General features: G+C 36.5%; 1 protein-coding gene across 2 annotated transcripts in view; it reads right to left on the reverse strand.

Annotated features, from left to right (window-relative positions):
* Window positions 1-20,898, reverse strand: part of ZCCHC4 (zinc finger CCHC-type containing 4) — a 60,505-nt gene that overhangs the window by 26,822 nt on the left and 12,785 nt on the right. For both annotated transcript variants that reach the window (XM_036764644.1, XM_036764643.1), the window contains 2 exons: window positions 11,011-11,083; window positions 2,228-2,378 (listed from right to left, as the gene is read on the reverse strand). In XM_036764644.1, the coding sequence (XP_036620539.1) occupies window positions 2,228-2,378; window positions 11,011-11,083 (224 nt within the window). The remainder of the gene's footprint in view (window positions 1-2,227; window positions 2,379-11,010; window positions 11,084-20,898) is intronic.

Raw genomic sequence — 20,898 nt, forward strand, 5'->3', positions numbered from 1 at the left:
TATCTACTATCTGAGGCCAGGGCAACTGAGGAGATGCTCATCATAGGGAAGTTAGCAGCTTAGTGATGCATTCTTTATCCATGGACCCATTAAATAGATAAAAACTTTAAAAAGAACCTCAGTCTTATGCACCTACCTCTGTCTTCCACAGTGATAGAGTTAGAATGGTGGAAAAGAGGGCAGAGGGAACTAAGAATGATACAGTGCTTAAACAATCTACAAACATCAATTCATGCTGTAAAAGTGACATCTTTGTCCAATGACTAGCTAATTTATTACTGAAGCAAATGAACCACATAAATATTGATGTCCTCACTATAAATAAAATAAAACCAAAGGACATAAACGAAGCTACAGCTACATGGAGAAATGCCACCTCTCTTCCAAATATCTTTAATTCTGTCCATGGCAGCACCATCCTTTTATTCACAGAGATTTGCAACCTCAAAGCTATCTTCCCCTGTTCATTCTCTGATCAGTAGTCAAGTCCTGTGGATTCTACTTCACAGGTAAGGAAAAAAGGAGCGACAGAACATCAATATTTTCAACTTGGGAGCCAAGGTGAATGAGTGGTACCATTGATAAAAATAATAAAGTTAAAAGAAGGATGTGGAGAATTATAACGACCTAAATTCAAGTGAAATCTGAAATGTTAATAGGAGATTCAGAATAGACAGGTAGATAGGTAGAGAAGACAGATGGATAGATAATATATCCTATGATCAACTGTAGGTCTGGAAGATGTGAAAGAAGTCAGGACTAGAGATCTAGAACTGTGAGTCATTTGCACCGAAATAATAGATGAAGTCTGGGGGATAAACAAAGTTGTCAAAGGAGAAGATGCAAAGAGAAAAAAGCTTGAGGAGAGAGGATTAGAATCCTGTGAAAGAGATAAGCAATTGAGAGAGGTAGGGGAGACTTCTCTAAAGCAGAGAAGCGGCCAAAAGAGTCAAATGCTGAAAAGAGGCCAAGAAGGATGAGGAATAGAAAAAAGGCCTTTAGATTTGGTGACCAAGAGGTCTCTGATGACTTTTGAAAGAAGACTTTAAGTTCAGTGTTGGTGATAAAAGCCAAATTGCAAGGAACTAAAGATAGAATGTATGGAGTCAAAGGCATCTGAGAAACAGAGGAGAAACATTTGTGAAAGTATATGCCTGCTACATCAAAATTCTAGAGGAGACAGGAAGGTATATGATAAACAAAGGCACAGATAAAGTAGCCTCTGGAAATTCACTGAGAATAGATGTACAGTACATGTACAATATCCAACCAGTAAGTTATTTCTCTGCCTGGCTACCTACAGGTCTCTAATCATTTGACAGTCGTGTTAAGGCTCCTAAGGTAACTCCCCTCCACTCGAAAAAATTCCACAAGCTGTTTTTAAATAAGATTAGGATAACACTTTTTTTTTTGGAGTGATTATGGATCTCATCCAAAAAGGGTAGCAGAGTGAACAGAGTTAAGGTCAAATCCAGGAAAGACCTGGGTTCAAGTCCTGCCTCTGACACATACTGGATTTGTCACCCTGGGCAAGTCATTTAAACACTCAGTACTCTAGGCAATTCTAAAAAAAGGAAGAAAAGAGTAGGCTAAGAGGAACTGGAGAAATTGTGTAGTATATTAAGGAAGCTAAATTTCCCCCAGAAACAAAGGCCCATCTTTAAAACAACAATATTCTTCTGCATGATTTTAAATCATGGAATATCACAATTTCCAAAGAGCTGAAGTTGACGATCCTCCCACAGAGCAAGGGAGAGGGATGTGGTCAGCATGAATCAGCTAGAAAAGTAGGGTAAAGGATGACACCAAGAAATGAATAATTGGAAAAGAAATGTACGTAGTGAAAATGAGTAACTTGTAGTCAGTACACACACTCTACTGGTATACATACAGTGTTGAGAGAGCTAGAAGAAGGGTTTCAGCATGTTGGGTGAAGCTTCTATAGCAAAAACAGTAGACATGGACATGAGTCATACAGAATAAAAAGGCTCTGGAGAGAGCACTGACATATACTGATGAGATCGCAGAGCCACTGAATTATCAAAGTACAGACAAATACAAAACATTCCCATGAGAAATCAACAAATCATCAGGAAAGCACTTTCAGGAAGGTAAGAACTTAAGAAATTATTCATAATTTGTCAAAGTCATTTCACTGGGCTAAATTTTTCTTTATGACAGTGGAGATTGTTATGTATTTATTCAGCAGTTGGTATAAATTACATACCTGGGCTCTGTTCCTCTCTCCACATATCCATAAACTTCCTGAAGGTAACAGCCAGTGGTTCTACCAACCCTCCAAAAGGAGGATCCGTCACCAGAATGAGTCTTACACCTTTATCTGCTTGTAAGAATTTTCTACAAATTTCAAGAGCAGCCTACAAAAGATACAAGTTCGTTTTAAAAATCAATACTGCAAATGTGTACTTAATCTTACTTGGACAAGTATGTGCCTAGAATAAGTGTCAGTTACCTTGTCATCAAAGTAAATACCCACACTGCCATCTCAGCATGCTTCACTACTATCCTCGAGGACAAAAATTTTCTTGTTTGGTCTCCATATGGTACTATCTTTGACTTGTCTTGGCAAACAGGTGTTTTGTTTTGTATTTTTTTTCTCCCCTCTCTCCCCTCTCCCTCAAGACGGCATGGAATCTCATATCACTACCACGTATAACTTCGTATTGAATTAATTTATACACTAGTCAAGTTGCAGAGAAGAATTATGACCAATGGAATGAATCGTGAGAAAGAAGAAACAGAACCAAAAAAAAAAACAAAAACCCGAAAACAAAAACAAAAGAAGAGAGAAAAAGGCGAGCATGAAGTGTGCCTCAATCTGCATTCATACTTCATAGTTCTTTCTCTGGATGTAGACAGCATTCTCCATCGTGGGTCCTTTGGAGTTGTCCTTGCACCTTGTGTTGCTGAGAAGAGCGAAGTCTGTCAGGGTTGGTCCTCACGGAATCCATATATCTGTGGTTGTGTACAATGTTCTCCTGGCTCTGCTCCGCTCACTCAGCATTATGTCGTGTAGGTTTTTCCAGGTTGTTATGAAGTCCGTATCATTCCCATTTCTTATAGCACAATAATATTCCATTACCTTCATATACCACAGCTTGTTCAGCCATTCCCCAATTGATGGGCATCCCTTTGATTTCCAATTCTTGGCTACCACAAAAAGAGCCGCTATAAATATTTTTGTACATATGGGTCCTTTTCCCGCTTGTGTGATTTCTTTGGGATACAACCCTAGAAGTGGTATTGCTGGGTCAAAGGGTATGAACATTTTTATGGCCCTTTGGGCATAGTTCCAAATTACTCTCCAAAACGGCTGGATCATCTCACAACTCCACCAGCAATGTAACAATGTTCCAATTTTCCCACATCCTCTCTAGCATTTATCATTTTCCTGTTTTGTTATTTTAGCCAATCCGACAGGAGAGATGTGGTATCTAAGAGCTGTTTTGATTTGCATTTCTCTAATCAGTAGTGATTTCGTGCATTTTTTCATATGCCTATAGATAGCTTTAATTTCTTCCTCTGAAAACTACCTGTTCATATCCTTTGACCATTTCTCAATTGGGGAATGGCTTGTATTCCTATATATTTGACTCAGTTCCCTGCATATTTTAGAAATGAGGCCTTTATCAGAGATACTAGTTGTAAAGATTTTCTCCCAATTTTCTGCTTCCCTCCTAATTTTTGTTGCATTGGCTTTTTTTGTACAAAAACATTTCAATTTAACATAATCAAAATTATCCATTTTGTATTTTGTAATGCTCTCTATCTCTTGTTGGGTCATGAATTCTTTTCATTTCCATAAATCTGATAAGTAAATTATTTCTTGCTCTCCCAAATTACTTATAGTATCAGCCTTTACTCCTAAATCATGAACCCATTTTGACTTTATTTTGGTATATGGTGTAAGATATTGGTCTATGCACAGTTTCTGCCCTACCATTTTCCAATTTTCCCAACAGTTTTTGTGAAATAGTGAATTATTAGCCCAGAAGCTGGCCTCTTTGGGTTTATCAAAGAGTAGATTGCTATAGTTGTTGACTTCTCCATCTTGTATTCCTATCCTATTCCACTGATCCACACCTCTGTTTCTTAGCCAGTACCAGGTAGTTTTGATGACTGCTGCTCTGTAGTACAGTTTGATTTGTTTTGTATTTTTAAAGCAAAATGCAACAGATGAGTATTCTAGCATCATAACTGTCAGAGGGCAAAACATTCCAAGCAATAACCTTGAAAAATAAAATGTATTATCCATAAAGAATACCAAAAGCATTATCATTTCTTTAGTAGCTCATCTACTACCATAATTTCAATTTAACATCTATAACTAGCATTTCTATTTTGCCAAACACAAGATCATACCTGTTCCTTTTTAAATTTTTTCTGTTATTATATTTAGAACACTTCAAAGTCATATACATTCTAATCATCTCAACACATACATAAAATACATAACCCACAAAATTTCCCTATCCATTAAATTGTCCCAAAAACATATTTACATCATTTTCTGAGCATGTTGCCTAGAAGCCCTCTTAATGGCATAGTCTCTATGATATGTGTGTATGTATATACATATATATGCGCATATATATATATATAAACTGTTTTAGGACAACAAATAAAGCTATAAAATTTCTAGACTACTGACTTTACAACACATTTCAATAAGCTTTCTGTAAGGGTAAAGCTATACTTTAAGGACACAAAATGATAACAGGTTTTAGAATTTAATGTATTTGTATATTTTCTCTATAATAAAATATGCACATTTGATTCAATTTAGAAGAAACACTTGATAGACTTTTACAAACTTCAATAGCTATATCCTTTTTCCTCCTAGAAGAGTTTTTATAAGCTTCCAAATGGAACTCCTGTAGCACAAAATGGTTGGTCTATTCATTCATTCATCAAGAAGGTTAATTACCATCCAGTTCAGCTAAGTCATTTCTTCTGCTTGTCCTTACATGAAGGACTAGGGACAAATAATGATGCCGAAATCCTTTCAAATTCCACATTCAATTCGGAAAACATTTTTAAGCCCCTACTTTGTGCAAAGCACTATAATAAGCACTGATGATATAAAGACAAAAATAAAAGGGTCCATGTTCTACTCGGGAGATATGATATGCACAAAAGTAAATAAATGTGGTAACTGGAGAAGATAAAAGAACACTGACCAGTTGTTAATGAGAGGTTAGGAAAGAGCCCTCAAATAGAAAGTAGCACCTGAACTGATTCTTCAAGGAATCTATGGATTTTAAGAGTGAGGACAGAGTTCATTCAAGAACAGACAATAGACTGTGCAAAGGCACAGAGAAAGAAGAGAGAATGTGCAGCTTGGGGAACAGCTAGTTGACCAATCTGGTTCAAACATACAGGGCATGAAGGAAGATAATATGAAGTAAATCCAGAGGGACTGAAATACCGTACTGAAAAGTTTGTAAAGATGAAATAGAGAAACAGTAAGATATTCTGAGCAGGTGAGTGACATAGTCAAATCTATGCTTTAGGAATATTCATTTGCCAGCTTTATAGAAGACAGATTGGAGAGAGGAAAGGCTGAATCAGGGAGACAAATAAGGAGGGTATCACAATAGTTTAGGTGGGAGTTGATAAGGACCTAAACTTGTGTGATGGCTCCATAAGCAGGGGAACGGCCCAGATGCAAAAGGTGATGTAGTGGCACAACTGATAAGAACTGGCAGATGACTCAATAAGGCAGAGTAAGGAGAGTGAAGGGTCAAGGGCAACTCAACAGTTGCAAAAGTGAGTCTGTGGAAAGATGGTAGTTCTTTCAACAGAAATAGGGAAATGTAGAAGTAAAGTCAGTTCAAAAAGAAAATACTGAATTCTGTTCTGGATGTGTTGGTGTGGAATTGGATCACCCAGGTAATGCCCTTCAGGAAGATCTTATACACACACACACACACACACACACATATACATATACATATGTATGTATGTGTGTATGTATGTATATCTCAATTGAGAGTCATCCTGTCCCCAGCAGAGATGATATTACTCTGGAAGAAAGTATAAGAGAAGAGGTCCAGGACAAAGCCTTGAGTGACATCTATGCTTTTGGAAGAGGAGCTGAATGATCCATCCAAGGAGAGAGAGGAAATCAAGTGAAAAAGACACAAAAGACAAGGAAAGAGAAAATACCCTGAAGAAAGGGTGGTTGCTGGTGTAAACTATATAGAGGTCAAGCAGGATGAGGACTGAGAAAAGGCCACTGGATTTAGCAGCTGATAACCTTGGAGTAAGCAGTTTCAGTAAAGAGGTAGGGTCAGGAAACAGTTCACAAAAGGTTAAGAAGTAAGCGGGAACTGAGGAAGTAGAGGCATCAAATACAGATAAATTTTTCTGGTAGTTGGGCTATAAAAGAGAGAAATGGGATGATGAAATGAAGGGATGGCAAATCAAGGTATTTTAAGGTATGGGGAAGATTTGGACATATCTGTAGTCTGCTAGGAAAAAAAATTAGTAGTTATGATAAATTAAATAAGAGAGAGGGATCAAATGTTCAAATGGAAAGGGCCCAGAAGGGATGGAAAGGGATCAGTCAATGACACAAGTATAATCCTGTCAAGGTAAAGGATGACCTCTTGCTCAGAGATTGGAATAAAGAAGTAAAGAATGAGGGATGGTGTAGAGGGGTTTTTAGCAGGATGTAATGGCAAGCAAAGCAAGCACAAAATATCAATGGTAGCAGATAATCCAGTGTTGGGATTTAGAAACAATGACCATCAAGTTAAAGATGATGTCAAAGGCATGGTCTGGAAGTAGCAGGAAGGAGTAAGAAATCTGGCCACTCCTCCTCTTGGCCTAGTGTCACCTGTTTCCAGTCATCATGCTCATTCCACTCATCCCTCCAGAGATTTCAGATTCTGACAGGGGACTCAGACCCAATCACTCATACTGCTCCCCTTTATGCGTTCTCTTCCCCCATTAAGCTCCTTGAGGGCAGGGACTGTCTTGCTTGTGTTTGTATCACTAGCACTTGGCACAGTGCCTAGCACAAAACGTTCTATCTACATAATATAATGTGTTGGAAGTCATGAGAGAAGGAAGATTCACTACTAGAGTGTCAGTCAGGATGCAATGACTTCCAAAGAAACGGTTAAAAGTAAATGACACATAATCAAGAAAATAATTAATTTTTAAAGTTCTTTTAAATTTTTTTTATTTTATTTTTTCCCAATTACATGTAAAAACAATTTTTAACCTTCATTTTTTACAATCTTGAATTCCAAATTCTCTCCCTCCCTCCCCCATCATTGAGAAGGCAAGCAATTTGACAAAGGTTATACATGTGCAGTCATGTAAAACATATTTCCATATTAGTCATGTTGTGAAAGAAAAAATAATTATTTTTTAACAGGTAGGCTCAAGGTCAATTGGAATATAGTTGTTGAGCATCTGTAGAAAACAAAGGCTCATGAACAAAAGTTGCTCTCTACCACTGACACCAGGCTCTCTGGATTCCTTCCTTCATCCTTGGCTATTGTTTTTTAGTATTCTTTTAACAGCCACGATCATCACCAGCTGGGTTTTCTATGCCTTATTCTTTGCACTGACAATAGCTATTCCACAACAAATTTATTATCTAAAGGCTGCTCCTAAAATAAGAAGGCCTAATGACATTTCTTTCTTCTAGTGAAGATAAAATGAAATCTGTCAGTCTCAGAAGTCCACTTAAATAACTATATCTGCAATAAAAAATTAGAGATAGAAAAAACTTCCCCAGCAAAAACTGATTAAATTATCACATACCCCTTTCCTTGCTAGCCTATCTTATATTTGGGTGTTCAAACTTAATTTTATTTGTATTTTGTCTCTAATGTTCAAAACTAAAAGGTAAACAATATAATGGATATCAGAACCGTGTGTCTACTAAACTTCCTTACTGTTTTTAGTAACTGACTGAGACAAAGATACATATAAAAGAATGAGCCCATGGTAGTGTCCAGAGAGGACTAAAAAGGGCATTATTATGAACAGTGCTGAGTAGACAAAAATAAAAGTGAGGCAGTCCCTGCTCTCAAAGAAAAGGGAGAAAACAACACGCTTAGAGATAAAGAAAGACAGGTTATATAGAAACAAAAACAAAAACAAAGTGGGGGGGGGCGAAGAATAATAAAGAGGATAATTAGAAAGATTCTTGAAGGAGGTGACACTTGAACTGAGTCTTGAAGAAAGCTGAGGGTTCCAAGAGGCAGAAGTGAGGAGGAAGAGCATTCAAGTATGGGAGGACAGGCTCTGCAAAGGTATGAAGGTGAAAGGAGGTGAAATGTTGCATAGAGGAATCAAGGAGGAGGACAGTATAGAGGATGTAATCACTGCGGGAAGATAGCCTGGAGCCAGGCTATGAAGGGCTAGAAATGCCAAAAAGAAGAGTCTGCACTTAGTCCTAAAGGCTATGGGAAACCCCGGAAGCTTTTTGGGCAGAGAAGTGATATAGTCAGATTCGTGCTTTGTTAACCAGATTATCTATTTAGCATCTAGGTGGAGAGTGGATTGGAGAGAGGAGAGGCTGGAGGCAGGGACACCAACTAGAAAGATATTGGAAGAGAACAGATGAGGGGTCTTTTACTAGGATGGTTCTAGTATGAGTGAAGAGAAGGAGGAGGATTCCGGGATGTTAAGGAGATTAGAATAGAGAAGACATGAAGGTGAGTGAGAGAGAAGAGCTGAGGATGGCTCTTAGGTGGCAAACCTGCACAACTGGATTAACAATGGTGCTCTCAATGGCAATGGTAAAGTTGGGAGGGAGGTGGGTTTAGGGACAAAGATCACAAGTTCTGCTTTGGACACAACAAATTTGAGATGCTTATGAGGCAGCCAGTTGGAAATACCAGGGCAGAGAGGAATAGACAACAAAAAGGATATAATATAGCCTTACCGTGGGGAAATAGGCATGCCATAATCTGTGGTGTTACATACACATATACCCATATATATCAGTATATCCAGGATGTCCCAATTTTAGTACAGCATAAAACTGCACTAAGCCTTTTGGGACAACCTATATACATACATACATGCATGCATGTATGTATGCATGTATGCTTTGTGTGTGTGTCTACATATATATACATAGACACACAACAGACACACATCACTATATAGACACATATATATGTATATAGGTATATAGACACAAAAAATCTATACATATATAGATTTTGTGTTTGTCTATACATATGCACTTGTGTGTGTCTATATATAGAGACACATACACATAAAATAGCAGTTTCAGAAAAAATGAAAGAAGGTTGTAATCTTTAGACCTTTGCTCATAGGGATGTACAGGTGAAGACATAAGTGGAGAGGACCCAATAATGAAGAAAAATACTGCTAAGTTACACAAATATGCATACCTCATATATTGAGAAAGATATGGTATAATTGGAAATAAAGGTTAATGTAAACAGCCCTCATCTAAGGATTTACTCTATTGATTTAAATTCATACCAAAGGGCAGTGAGGCATTAAAGAAGCATACTACAGTGAAAACAACATTAGTTGTTGAGTCAAAGCATATGAATTTGAACCCTGGCTCTGACACTTCCTACTTGTGTGACTTTGGGCAAAAACCTTAACTTTTCCTGGGTCTTAGTTCATGTTTCACAGGTCTTGGAAGTACACCCAGTAAGGACAGGAGGAATTGTAGTACAGTGGAAAGAACATGAGTTCTAGAGTCTGAAGACCTGGGTTCAAATCCTGCCTCTGACACTTAATATCTTTGTGACTTTGAGTGAGTCACTTAACTTCCTTGGGCCTCAGTTTCTTCATCTATAAAATGAAGCAGTTGGACTACATGGCCTCTGTGGTCCCTTCTAGTTCTATGGGCAAATCTAAATCAGTCTGAAGTGCATTCCTGTCTGTCTCCCTCCCTTCCTATACTATCCTGTGCCCCAAGGACTAAGCCCCTTCTTCAACTACTGACACTGCTCTGCCTCAGACGTATTAATTAGTAAGGCAGATACATTTTTCTGGCATCATGGATGAAATAAAGGGCAGCCAGGTATTTTCTAAAAGGAGATCTGAGGTAAAATAATGAATTTTAAAATGTGACAGAACTTCTAGAAAAAGAAGATTTTATAGTCCACTTGCCCTAGAAAGCCATTAAATCATCAAAGATTTCTTCACAATTTGTTCACCAAATATAGAAATATTAAAATTCAAGGCTACCTGAGCTACTCCTTAAAGCTTAAAAAAGGTTATAGAATAAAGTAGGTTCTATATTATATTGTGGTTATCTATGGCTTATGCCTATCTGACCCCTAGAAACAAGCATTAGAGGTCATGTATAAACTGAGATTGAGTCTTCGGCTTTAGGAATGTGTATACACACCATGTTTTGATCTAAACATATAACTGAATGTTTTTCCACAATAGAATTTCAAAAGCATATATATATATGCATATATAAAATTTTTTACAATTTAGTAATCGGAGGAAATACAACTATATAGCTGTGGTTTTTTTTTTTTTTTTTTTTTTGCAAAAATGCAACCTCTGTAAGGCAAAGATCTAGCTTATCTGTTGCTCACACTACTTTTGGGAGGACAAAACCCACAGAACTGTATTTTTTTTAAAAGGTAAATGTTGGTATAAGTGGTTATATGAAGTAGCTTTAAAACCTCACCACAGGGTGGCAAACACAGACATTCAAAGTCTGTCTCTTTTTTTTTCCATTTTCAAGTGAGAGGGGAAAAAAAAAAACCTTTAATTTTGTTATTCCGAAAAGGGTGTGGATCTCATTTTGCAGTGCCAAAAGCATATTTTTGGGGGAAAATTTTCCTGGAAAGACCATTTTTGTTTTATTTTGCTTTCCTACAACTGTAGGCATAATTAGTTAGCCAATAATGTTAACCAAAACATCCCATTATCTCAGGATTTGGATTAAAGTTTTACTCTATCAAATTACCAAACACCAAGTCTGGTACTTAACAAGTAAAAAATAGTCATGGTTCTTACCTTTCCATCAAAGAAATGATGATTAAACATGTTGTAATGGCAGAAGCTCTCTTCTGTATAAAATTGTGAATACCTATAAAATAAATTTTGTTAGGTTACTAGAATAATGACAAATATTTTAGAGCAAACATTTTCAAACAGCTAATTTAAAGGACTCATGACAGGTATTTTCAATATTAAAATATATTTGATCTTTGGCTGGATTTGATTATTTTCCACCATTCTTTCATCTGAGGAAATCAGTATTTTCCAAACATCAAACTAACTTTCACAATAACTAGAGATGGAAAAATTATATCCTTCTGTTCATGTATTGTGTTATATATATAGAAAAAAAAACTTAACCCAAGTGTAAGGCAGTGGCAACGCTAAAGAATGGCTGAGTATGAAACGCAAATATTTCTCCTGTCTAGTAAGTAGATCACGTATAAGAAATTATCTGGGCCCAACATACAAATTAAAGTCAAGGTATGATAGCAAATAAAAATAGAATCTTTTTTTACATCATACATATTTAGCAACTTTAGAACATATTGCACCACTACATTTGATTAGCATCAGTTAGTCATATTCACTTGTGATTAACAATGAAAAAATAAATATTCAACATCAACATTTTTATTTTCAATATTAATCAGCTCAGCCTTCTATTTAATAGCTTTCAATACATTTAAAAATAGATACATACTATATTCAACCCAATTAGTACCTAGAAAGGGTAATATATTTTCTAACTAGATTACTTTACTTTCTAACAGTTAATCTTCTAATTTATTTAAAAACATAATTAGTAGACCTTTCTAGAAAAGGACAACTGTTTAACATTCCTTTGATTATTGTTAAACAAAGAAGAAAACAACGAGATACACTCTTACCAAAGATATCAGCTAGGATATCTTGGATAAGGTCCCAACAGAAGAGGGATTTCCTACAGAATGTTGAGGTTACAAACTTATAGAAGACACTGTGCACAGTGTAGCACATTACTGGGCCTCCTTAAAAGAAATCAGACTAATAAGCCATATAGGAAAAATTAAAAGGATAAAATATGATTATTACCCAGATACAATATATAGTTAGATGGCTGGTTCACTAAATTTGTCCATTAATAAAAAATATATCTGGGCACTGCACCAGGGCAGAATTAAAAAGGAGCAGGAGAATGGGCTAGATTGAATTTGGGAAGCTGAGTAAAGTAACGATCCAAAGATGCTCCTGAGCATAAAGAATCATTTTTTTTTACATAAACATTCTCCTACAAGTGATAGTGATGCTGTTGTGCCTGCAGATGGTGGAATGCTGCAATCTTCAAAGAATCAATCTGTAGATGACTCAAAGAATGAAAGAGAAATGGATGGTGAACATAAATAATATGTTTCAAGGCACGACCTACACTCACGAAGTGGCATTTGGAATATAATCTGGGAAATAGATTATCAAAATAAAAAGTGGACTGAACACAAGGCAAAAGCAAGTGATGATATTGGGTAAAAGCAGGGGATGTTCATCTTCTGATGGACAGCTGGGTGTTCCTGTGGGATCCACGAAATGTGAAAAGACTTAGAGCATGTTGGGTGGAATCACAGTTAGCTAAATATGGAGAAAATGAACAAGAACCACAAAGGATAAGAGGATATAAAAGAGCTGCAATATGCACTAATGGATGGACTAACCATACTGATTACATCAATTTAATCAGAGGTACTGAAGTTTTGAAGGATAATTCAGTAACCTTAAGCTGAATGTGTTGACTGTTTTCCCTGGAAAACCATCAAGAAATTATTTAATGAATATTTAAGGTATTTACTTCCACTGAATGTTTTGAAAATTTTGAAAAAGAACCTATTGTTTCAAGTCTTTCACCCTTCTAATCTATCACTGACATGGCTGTTAAAGAGATTTTTCTTTTTCTTTTTTCCCCCCACATTATTTTAAATATTTTTTTCCAATTACGTGTAAAAACAATTTTTAACATTTGTTTTAAAAAATTGTGAATTCCAAATTCTCTTCCTCCCTCCTTCTCTGGGATGGCAAGCAATGCAATATAGGTTATATATGTGCATATATGTGCAGTCATGCAAAACATACTCCCATGTGAAAGAAGACACATATCAAAAGGAAAAAAAGTAAAAAATAGCATGCTTCAATCTGCAGTCAGACTCCATCAGTTTTTTCTCTGGAGGTGGAGAGTACTTTTTATCATAAGTTCTTCAGAAGTGTCTAGGATCTTTGTATTGCTAAGAATAGCTAAATCATTCACAAGTGATCACTGTATAACATTGCTGTTACTGTATAAATTCTTCTGGTTCTTGTCACTTCACTCAGCATCAGTTCTTGTAAGTCTTTCTAGGATTTTTCTAAAAACATCCTGCTCCTCATTTCTTATAGCACAATAGCATTCCATCACAATCATATACCACAACTTGTTCAGCTATTCCTCAATTGATGGGCATCTCCTCAATTTCAATTCTTTGCCACCACAAAAAGGTGCTATAAATATTTTTGTACAGGTAGATCCTTTTCCCTTATAAAAAAAATCTCTTTAGGATACAGATCTAGTAGTGGTATTGCTGGGTCAAAGGGTCTGCACAGTTTTATAGCCCTATGAGCAAATTGCTCTCCAGAAGGCTGGATCAGTTCACAACTCCACCAACAGTGCATTGGTGTCCCAATTTTCCCACATCCACTTCAACATCTGCCATTTTCCTTTTCTGTCATATTAGCCAATCTGATAGGTGTGAGGTGGTATCTCAGAGTTCTTTTAATTTACAATTCTTTAATCAAGTGATTTAGAGCATTTTTTTATATGGCAGCTTTGATTTCTTCATCTGAAAACTGCCTGTTCATATCCTTTAATTACTTATCAATTTGGAAATAGCTTATATTCTTAAATATTTGGCTCTGTTCCCTATATGTGTGAGAAATGAAGCCTTTATCAGAGAAACTTGCTGTAATTCCCCTCCCTCCCACCCTCGTTTTCTGCTTTCCTCCTAATCTTGGCTGCGTTGGTTATGTCTGTGCAAAATCTTTTTAATTTAATGTAATCCAAATTATCCATTTTACACTCCATAATGCTCTCTATCTTAAAGAGATTTTTTTTTAAGAGCAAAACTAAATGTGTCACTCCCTTCACTCAACTGACCCAAGTACTGTCTATTTGATTCTAGACTCCTCTGACATTTAAAGCTCTTCACAACTTGGCCCCAATCTACCTTTCCAGATTCATAAATCAATCCCCCTCCTTTTGTTCCTCATGCAGCACGTAGCACTATTCCTGGCACACAATAGGCAAGAAGCATAATTAATGCTTCTTGACCTGACTCTACAATCCAGTCAAACTGTCCTTTTATCTGTTCCTTGCACCCAGTACTCAATCCCTATTTCCAAGCCTTTGTGTTGGTGATTCCAAACACCTGGAATACCCTCCTTCCTCACTTTCCCCTTGAGGAATTTCATGAGGAATTTCTTATGGAATCCTCTGGTGTCACCTTCTATGCAATGTATTTCCTGATTCTTCAACTTGCTAGTGTTCTCACTAACTACCTAGAATTTATTTTGTATATATTCTGTCTATACTTATATATGTACGTGCTGTCTTCCAGATAGAATATCTGCTCCTTAGGAGTGGGTATTTTTTCATTTTTAAACCTTTATTCCCAGCTATTCCCAACATATAGCACAATGCCTGGCACACAGTAAAGGCTCAACAAATACTTGCTGATCGATTGATTTTTGTTAATTAAATTAATTCCTGTAGCAACTACTTAACATGAACTTTAAAATTTTAATGACTTAAGTTTGTTAAGCTTAGAAAAGTCCTACTACAAGGCCTCTGAAGATGATCTTGGATTCTCAAAATTTACGCCAGTAAAGCACAAACTCAAGCAAGTTCTACCAAGCTGGAAATGCTTCAAGTATAGTCCAAAAGACAGACTGTGTCTGATTTCCAAGACTATCCAAATTAAGAATAGAGAAACTCATCACTAGTGGGTTAGCCACTATGTGATGAATGCCCCTCAAACTTATTTAAGAGTTCCACCTCTCCCCTCCCACCTTCCACTTCCAGCAATGGTGGTAGAGAAGAAGCAAAGCGGGGTGTCCTCAAAGAATCACAGTTTTTACACTGTTCTTAAATATTTATTGAATTCTTGGTACTTGAAATGTGATAACTTTGTTCAACAACCAAAGAGGTAACATACTGCTGGAGGAACTGAACCACTTCAATAGTGACATTCTCTCTATGAATAAAGTCAGAAGACATAAAGAAAGTACATCTAGATGAAAATATAGCTCACAGATTCTCCTTGAAGGGGCAAACAGAGGAACTGACACATCATGCATCAAAAGGCATCATTTTATGAGACAACTGACCATCTCACCTTGCAGTGTGTGTGTGTATATATATATAGTATATATATATATATATATGTTATGTTATATACACATACATACACATACACACATATATGGCATAAGACAAAAGACTTCTGTGAAGATAACTGCAACTTATGTGCCATCACCTATTGCAAAGAAGAAATTCTGTAAAGAGCTTGACAAGAACTTCTAAACCAAGTCACCAAAGACTGTGATACTTGGTCACATTGATGAGAATGAAGGAGGACACAGTGAAGACAGCAAAAAATTTGCTCAGAATTAAGAAATAAAGGCCAAAAGGCTTCTAGACTACTTGGAAGCTTCACAGCTGCATATCATGAACACTTCCCTAAAGAAGAGGAAGAAGATGCCTTATAAAAAAGCAGTAAACACTATTTTAAAAAAAGGAAACTAACTAAATAATTCAACAGACAGGAAACAACTGGTTACAAAGTAAGGAGCCATTTCTAAATCAGCTCTATGTGCGCAGTCAGATCATGGACTACTTAGTGCTAAGGGCAAAATCAATACCAAATTAGGATCAAGTTGATATGAAGACATGACATACAAGTATAACAGCTTCTATCAGACCTATTCAAATAAGCTATTGACTGAAAAATGGTAAATAGCTGAAGAAAACAAAATTAATTGATTAGCATTTATTATAGACATTTAACCAATATAAAATAGTCACTAACACAAGTGACCCAAGAATTGACTCAGTCAACAAACGTTTAATCATCTTGCCAAAGAGAGACAAATGACAGCCAAGGACAATACTAGGTTAGAATACTGACTTATTTGTAAACTATTTGAAGGTGGACAATTACTAGCAATATTGCCTCACAGAATAGTTAAAAGCAACGAAGGGGAAAAAAAGATTACAGAAAGTTGACATAATAACCAATTAAATCAGAACCTAGAGTATTGGTAGATTAAATTGAAAGTACAACAAATAGATGTAAAACAAAACAGATCTCCCAGGATTTCTGTAGCTATTTGATCTGCCTCAGTCATATGTGTGTGTGTGTGCACATACATATATATGCATATATGTGTGCATATGCATACACACACACACACACACACACACACACACATATATGAAGAAGTAGAAATGGCAATTAAAAAGATGAAGCAAGGAAGGGCAACTTGTCTAAACAAAGATCAGAATAAATTCATGTAAGAAGTAACGTTTTTGAAAGCATCAAAGGAACAATTTTTTTCAAGGTATCTCAAAAGGGAAGATACCAAATGACTGGGATGATATTATTATCAAAAATGACCAAGAGAGGGGCAGCTAAGTGGTGCAGTGAGTAGAACACCGGCCTAGGAGTCAGGAGGACCTGAGTTCAAATCTGCCCTCAGACACTTGGCATACTTACTAGCTGTGTGACCTTGGGCAAGTCACTTAACCCCAACTGCCCTGCCTTCCCCCTTGCAAAAAAAAAAAAAAAATGACCAAGAGGACATTAGCAATGAATGATCCACATATCTGTTGTCATTACCATATGATATTTGTGAGAATGATTTTACATATGATTGGAAAAGGAAATGAGTTAGTCATGTAATGAGACTGATGGACAACTCAAGTCTGACACTGGTACCCATGAAATGTTAAAAGGCCTTCAGTGGCCTAGGGGAAACCCATGTAAAACATTTATGAAAGGATATGAAAGAAATGCACAGGACGAAAAGGTATGGATGGGTTATAAAACGCACCCCTAGGAAGAGTAGCCAAAAGGATGGAATCACAGCATTATTGAAGTACCAAAGAAATGTTTAAAAATTCTAAATACTTTCTTAAGTTCAACTTTTTTTCCCCTTAGATCTGTTTTAGGAATGGAATTCCAGAATGAGGAATTTCAGTATGGAAATTCATTCTACCTACTAAGACCTTATAGTTGCCTGGGGCACTAAGGGGTTACATAACCTTCCCATGTTCACAAAGTGAGTATATGCCAGAGGCGAGACTTAATCTGGGTTTTCCCAACTTCAATGCTTAATGTTCTATCCATCCACTACATCATGCTGCTATTCTCAAGATTTGAAAATAAACAATATTAATAGACTACTTAAATCATCTTATTAGTGAATCATATTTAAAAAAAAAAAACTCTCTGGAAGCCATTGGATCTATGTTGCAGCCTTCCTCAAGGGCTACACCTGACTGATCCACATCCTATCCTAATTCTACAGTAATCAGGTCACTATACTCAATGTCTAATCATCTTGTTAAATGGAAAACCCAGGTAGAAAGTCTAAAGAAATCAAAGGAACTCCTTATTTACTTGATTTAAAACCAGAAACTGCTGATATGTCCTGAGAATTTTTGACTCTTGTTCTGCTACTAGTGAATGAGTCTCACACTAGACACCCTTAGTCTTTCCTAGTCATGCTAATTTAATGCCATTATTGCTATAGAGTTTTCATCATGTTTAACCAACATTGTTCCTCCTATGGTTAAAGCCCATTTCCTCTCATTCTATGGTCAATGGAGATCCAAAAGAGCTGGTCACCACTCTCTGCATAATATCCCTCACCATTCCCGAATACAGTGTTAATACACCTACTGACTACAAAAAGTTTGTACACTGATAAAATGAACAAAGGGCCCAAAAAACAGGAAAATGTTTAAAATATGGTTTAATTTAAGTAGACATGAAGAAACAAACATAATGCCACTGTTAATGACCATCTCATAAACAGAGATGTTAGTATAAATTTTAACCTATTCATTTCCAGTAGATAAGATGCAAATAAAATAGGTAACAGGAAAGTCATAAACAAAGGAGGATATCCTATAGTTAATAGTTTTCTTCTGTTTTCAAAGTTTAGAAAGACAACTTTTTCTATTCCCTCACCTCGTTTTCTTTTCACTGTCTCATAAAAAGATTAATACCCTCTTTTAATAACATCCATTTGATCTTTTTTAAATTAAGAGCTAAATAAAAATAGTATCATAGGGCACCTGGACAAACTATTATAGGCAGCAGTGGAGAGAAGAAGCCAAGATTTCAGTTCCAAGCTTTCATCAAGTTACAAACAAGTGGGCATAATTATTCATATTTTAAATTATGAAAAATCACTCAACAATGCCCTCTTAAAATGAAATTGGCCACAAAGAATTATTCTCTACATTGAATAAGGCAAACAAAACCAATCAGGGATGAATGCACTAGAAAGCCACTCAAAAGGACATTCATTTAATTTGGCCATTCATTCTCTTTAAATAAGAGTCAGTTACCAAATGTGAAACATGTACTATACACAGGAAATGTAATCAAGAACTGAATGAAATTAGTTCATGAGATCAACCTAAGAGATTCATTTTTCAAAAATAACTATATTCAAATGATAGGTTGCCAAATACAGTTTCATATCTTCCAAGCTAAATTTATAATTAAAGCTTGCAGGAATCTATCCTGTGGCAAATATTAACTCTACTTTTCCCAAAAAAGAATCCTTATGCCATATCCATATGACCAAAATGAAATTGTAATCAGTCTAAACAGCCCTTGGGTTGGCTTTCTACAAAGCCACAAAAACCAATGACTTGTAGTAGCAACAGAATTGCTTGATGCGACCCACACAAGGTATATCGATATTCCAAGGAGCTGTGATTTTGTTGGTGTGGGCATTCCCTCCATCAATACTAATCACAAACCCTTGTAAATGGTCTTTGAGAGTTGCTGTGGTCAAAAAATTCATGCCCTTGTTGCCAACCTAGTGATCAGCCTCTTTTGCATTTAGCCAAGCTGACCCCTGGATGACAGGCACAGCCTAACAATTTTAAGCTCGATAGAACGTACCAGAGCTTACAGACTAGAAGGATCCAGCAGCACCTCTGTGCCATAGTGATGAATTGAAACTAAGCTCCACTTTGGTGGAAGAGATATGTAACGGATGATCTCGTCCCTCATGCAATCCCCAGACACTGCGGGATTTGGTGCACAGTTATACAAGACTATATACCTAAATCACAGAGTGTTAAGATGATCCATAGTTTGATTTTATTTGTAGCACAAACGTGTTCCTACTAATTGGGGCTGCCATAAGTTTTAAATGACATCTCTCCAGAATTAAAGCATTCATTGGCTGAAAAATTAAGGAAGATAGAAAAGCTTATGAAACCTGAGTATGTTCGTCCTAACATATGAATATATATTTATACTGACCATCTCTCTCCCCCTAACTCTTTTTAAAAGAAACATGCATTAGAGAAATATCTTGAGGAATATTTCTTAACTAATAAGTAACACTTTCTCTCTGAGTTAAAACAAAACCAAGTTTAGACTATATTCTCAAAGAGGAAAAGTTATAAGGCAGAGGACTAAAGAGGAAATATCCACTACCTACAACATTATATAAAAGTCAATGCTACTCCTCTGGATAAAAAATGAAATTTAAGATCCATGGGAAAACTTAAGGCCCTTAGAATTTGACACTATTTATGCTCATAAGTCATTAGGATTCCCTCTAGTTTCTTTCTGGAATACTGCAACCTATACTACACCACAGACCAAACTGAAACTACTACAGTTGTTGAGAACATTAAAGAAAAATCATTATATAACCTAAATTCAACTACAAAACCAACACAGTATATCATCAGTACTCAAGTGCTCCAAGATCTCACTGAAGTAGGTGCTCCCTCCAACAGTGCAGCTTGCAGCCCAGTCATACAACCACACCCTAGTTGGCTCTTCTTCACATTCTTCTAGGAAGGATCCATTCACTAAGATTTAAGTCTTTCTCTAAGTCTTTACATATTATGTGGGCACCAGCGGGGCACTCAAAGTGGATCTGTTATCCCTCACTCTCTTTCCAAGATAAACCCATTTCCTTTTCTGATCACACATTTGCTGAACAAGATTTTCTATATTTCTGCTTAGCATCACCTGTAGCATTACAACACTACAGAATCCCAGAAGCCACATTACTGAAATGAGGCACGTGAGTTCTGATCCTGTCTCTGTTATTAAAACTAAAATATCATAGATTTAGAACTTGAAAGGGTCTAAGAGATCATTTTTACAGAGAAGGAAACTAAGGCCCAGAGCAGTTAAATGACTTTCCCAACATCTCACGGCAAGAATCAGACTGAATGTCATGCTCTTCCCACAACAGGGAGGCAATGCCATAGAGAGCAAAGAATGTTGGGCGTGAGGTCCAAAGGATCAAATCCCAACTCTGTGCTACCTTGTGCAAATCACTTCCATCCTCTCAGTCTCCTTCTCCTCATCTGTACAAGCATTTAGGAAGTGCCCACTTTCTAACAGCTTTATAATAAAAGCGCTTATTAAGGCATTGGACTAGGGGCTGGACATACAAAGATAAAATGATTTCTTGCCATTGAGCACACATTTTACTGGGGGGAAACATCATGCACACATGTAAACAAATACAAGATATATATGAAGGAATTTTATTTATAATGTGCGGGCACTGTGCTAACTGCTAAGCATACAAAGAACGGCAAAAATCACCCCTGCCCTTAAGGAAATTACATCA

Source organism: Trichosurus vulpecula, chromosome 6 (genome assembly GCF_011100635.1).
Source record: "Trichosurus vulpecula isolate mTriVul1 chromosome 6, mTriVul1.pri, whole genome shotgun sequence".
NCBI lineage: Eukaryota > Metazoa > Chordata > Mammalia > Diprotodontia > Phalangeridae > Trichosurus > Trichosurus vulpecula.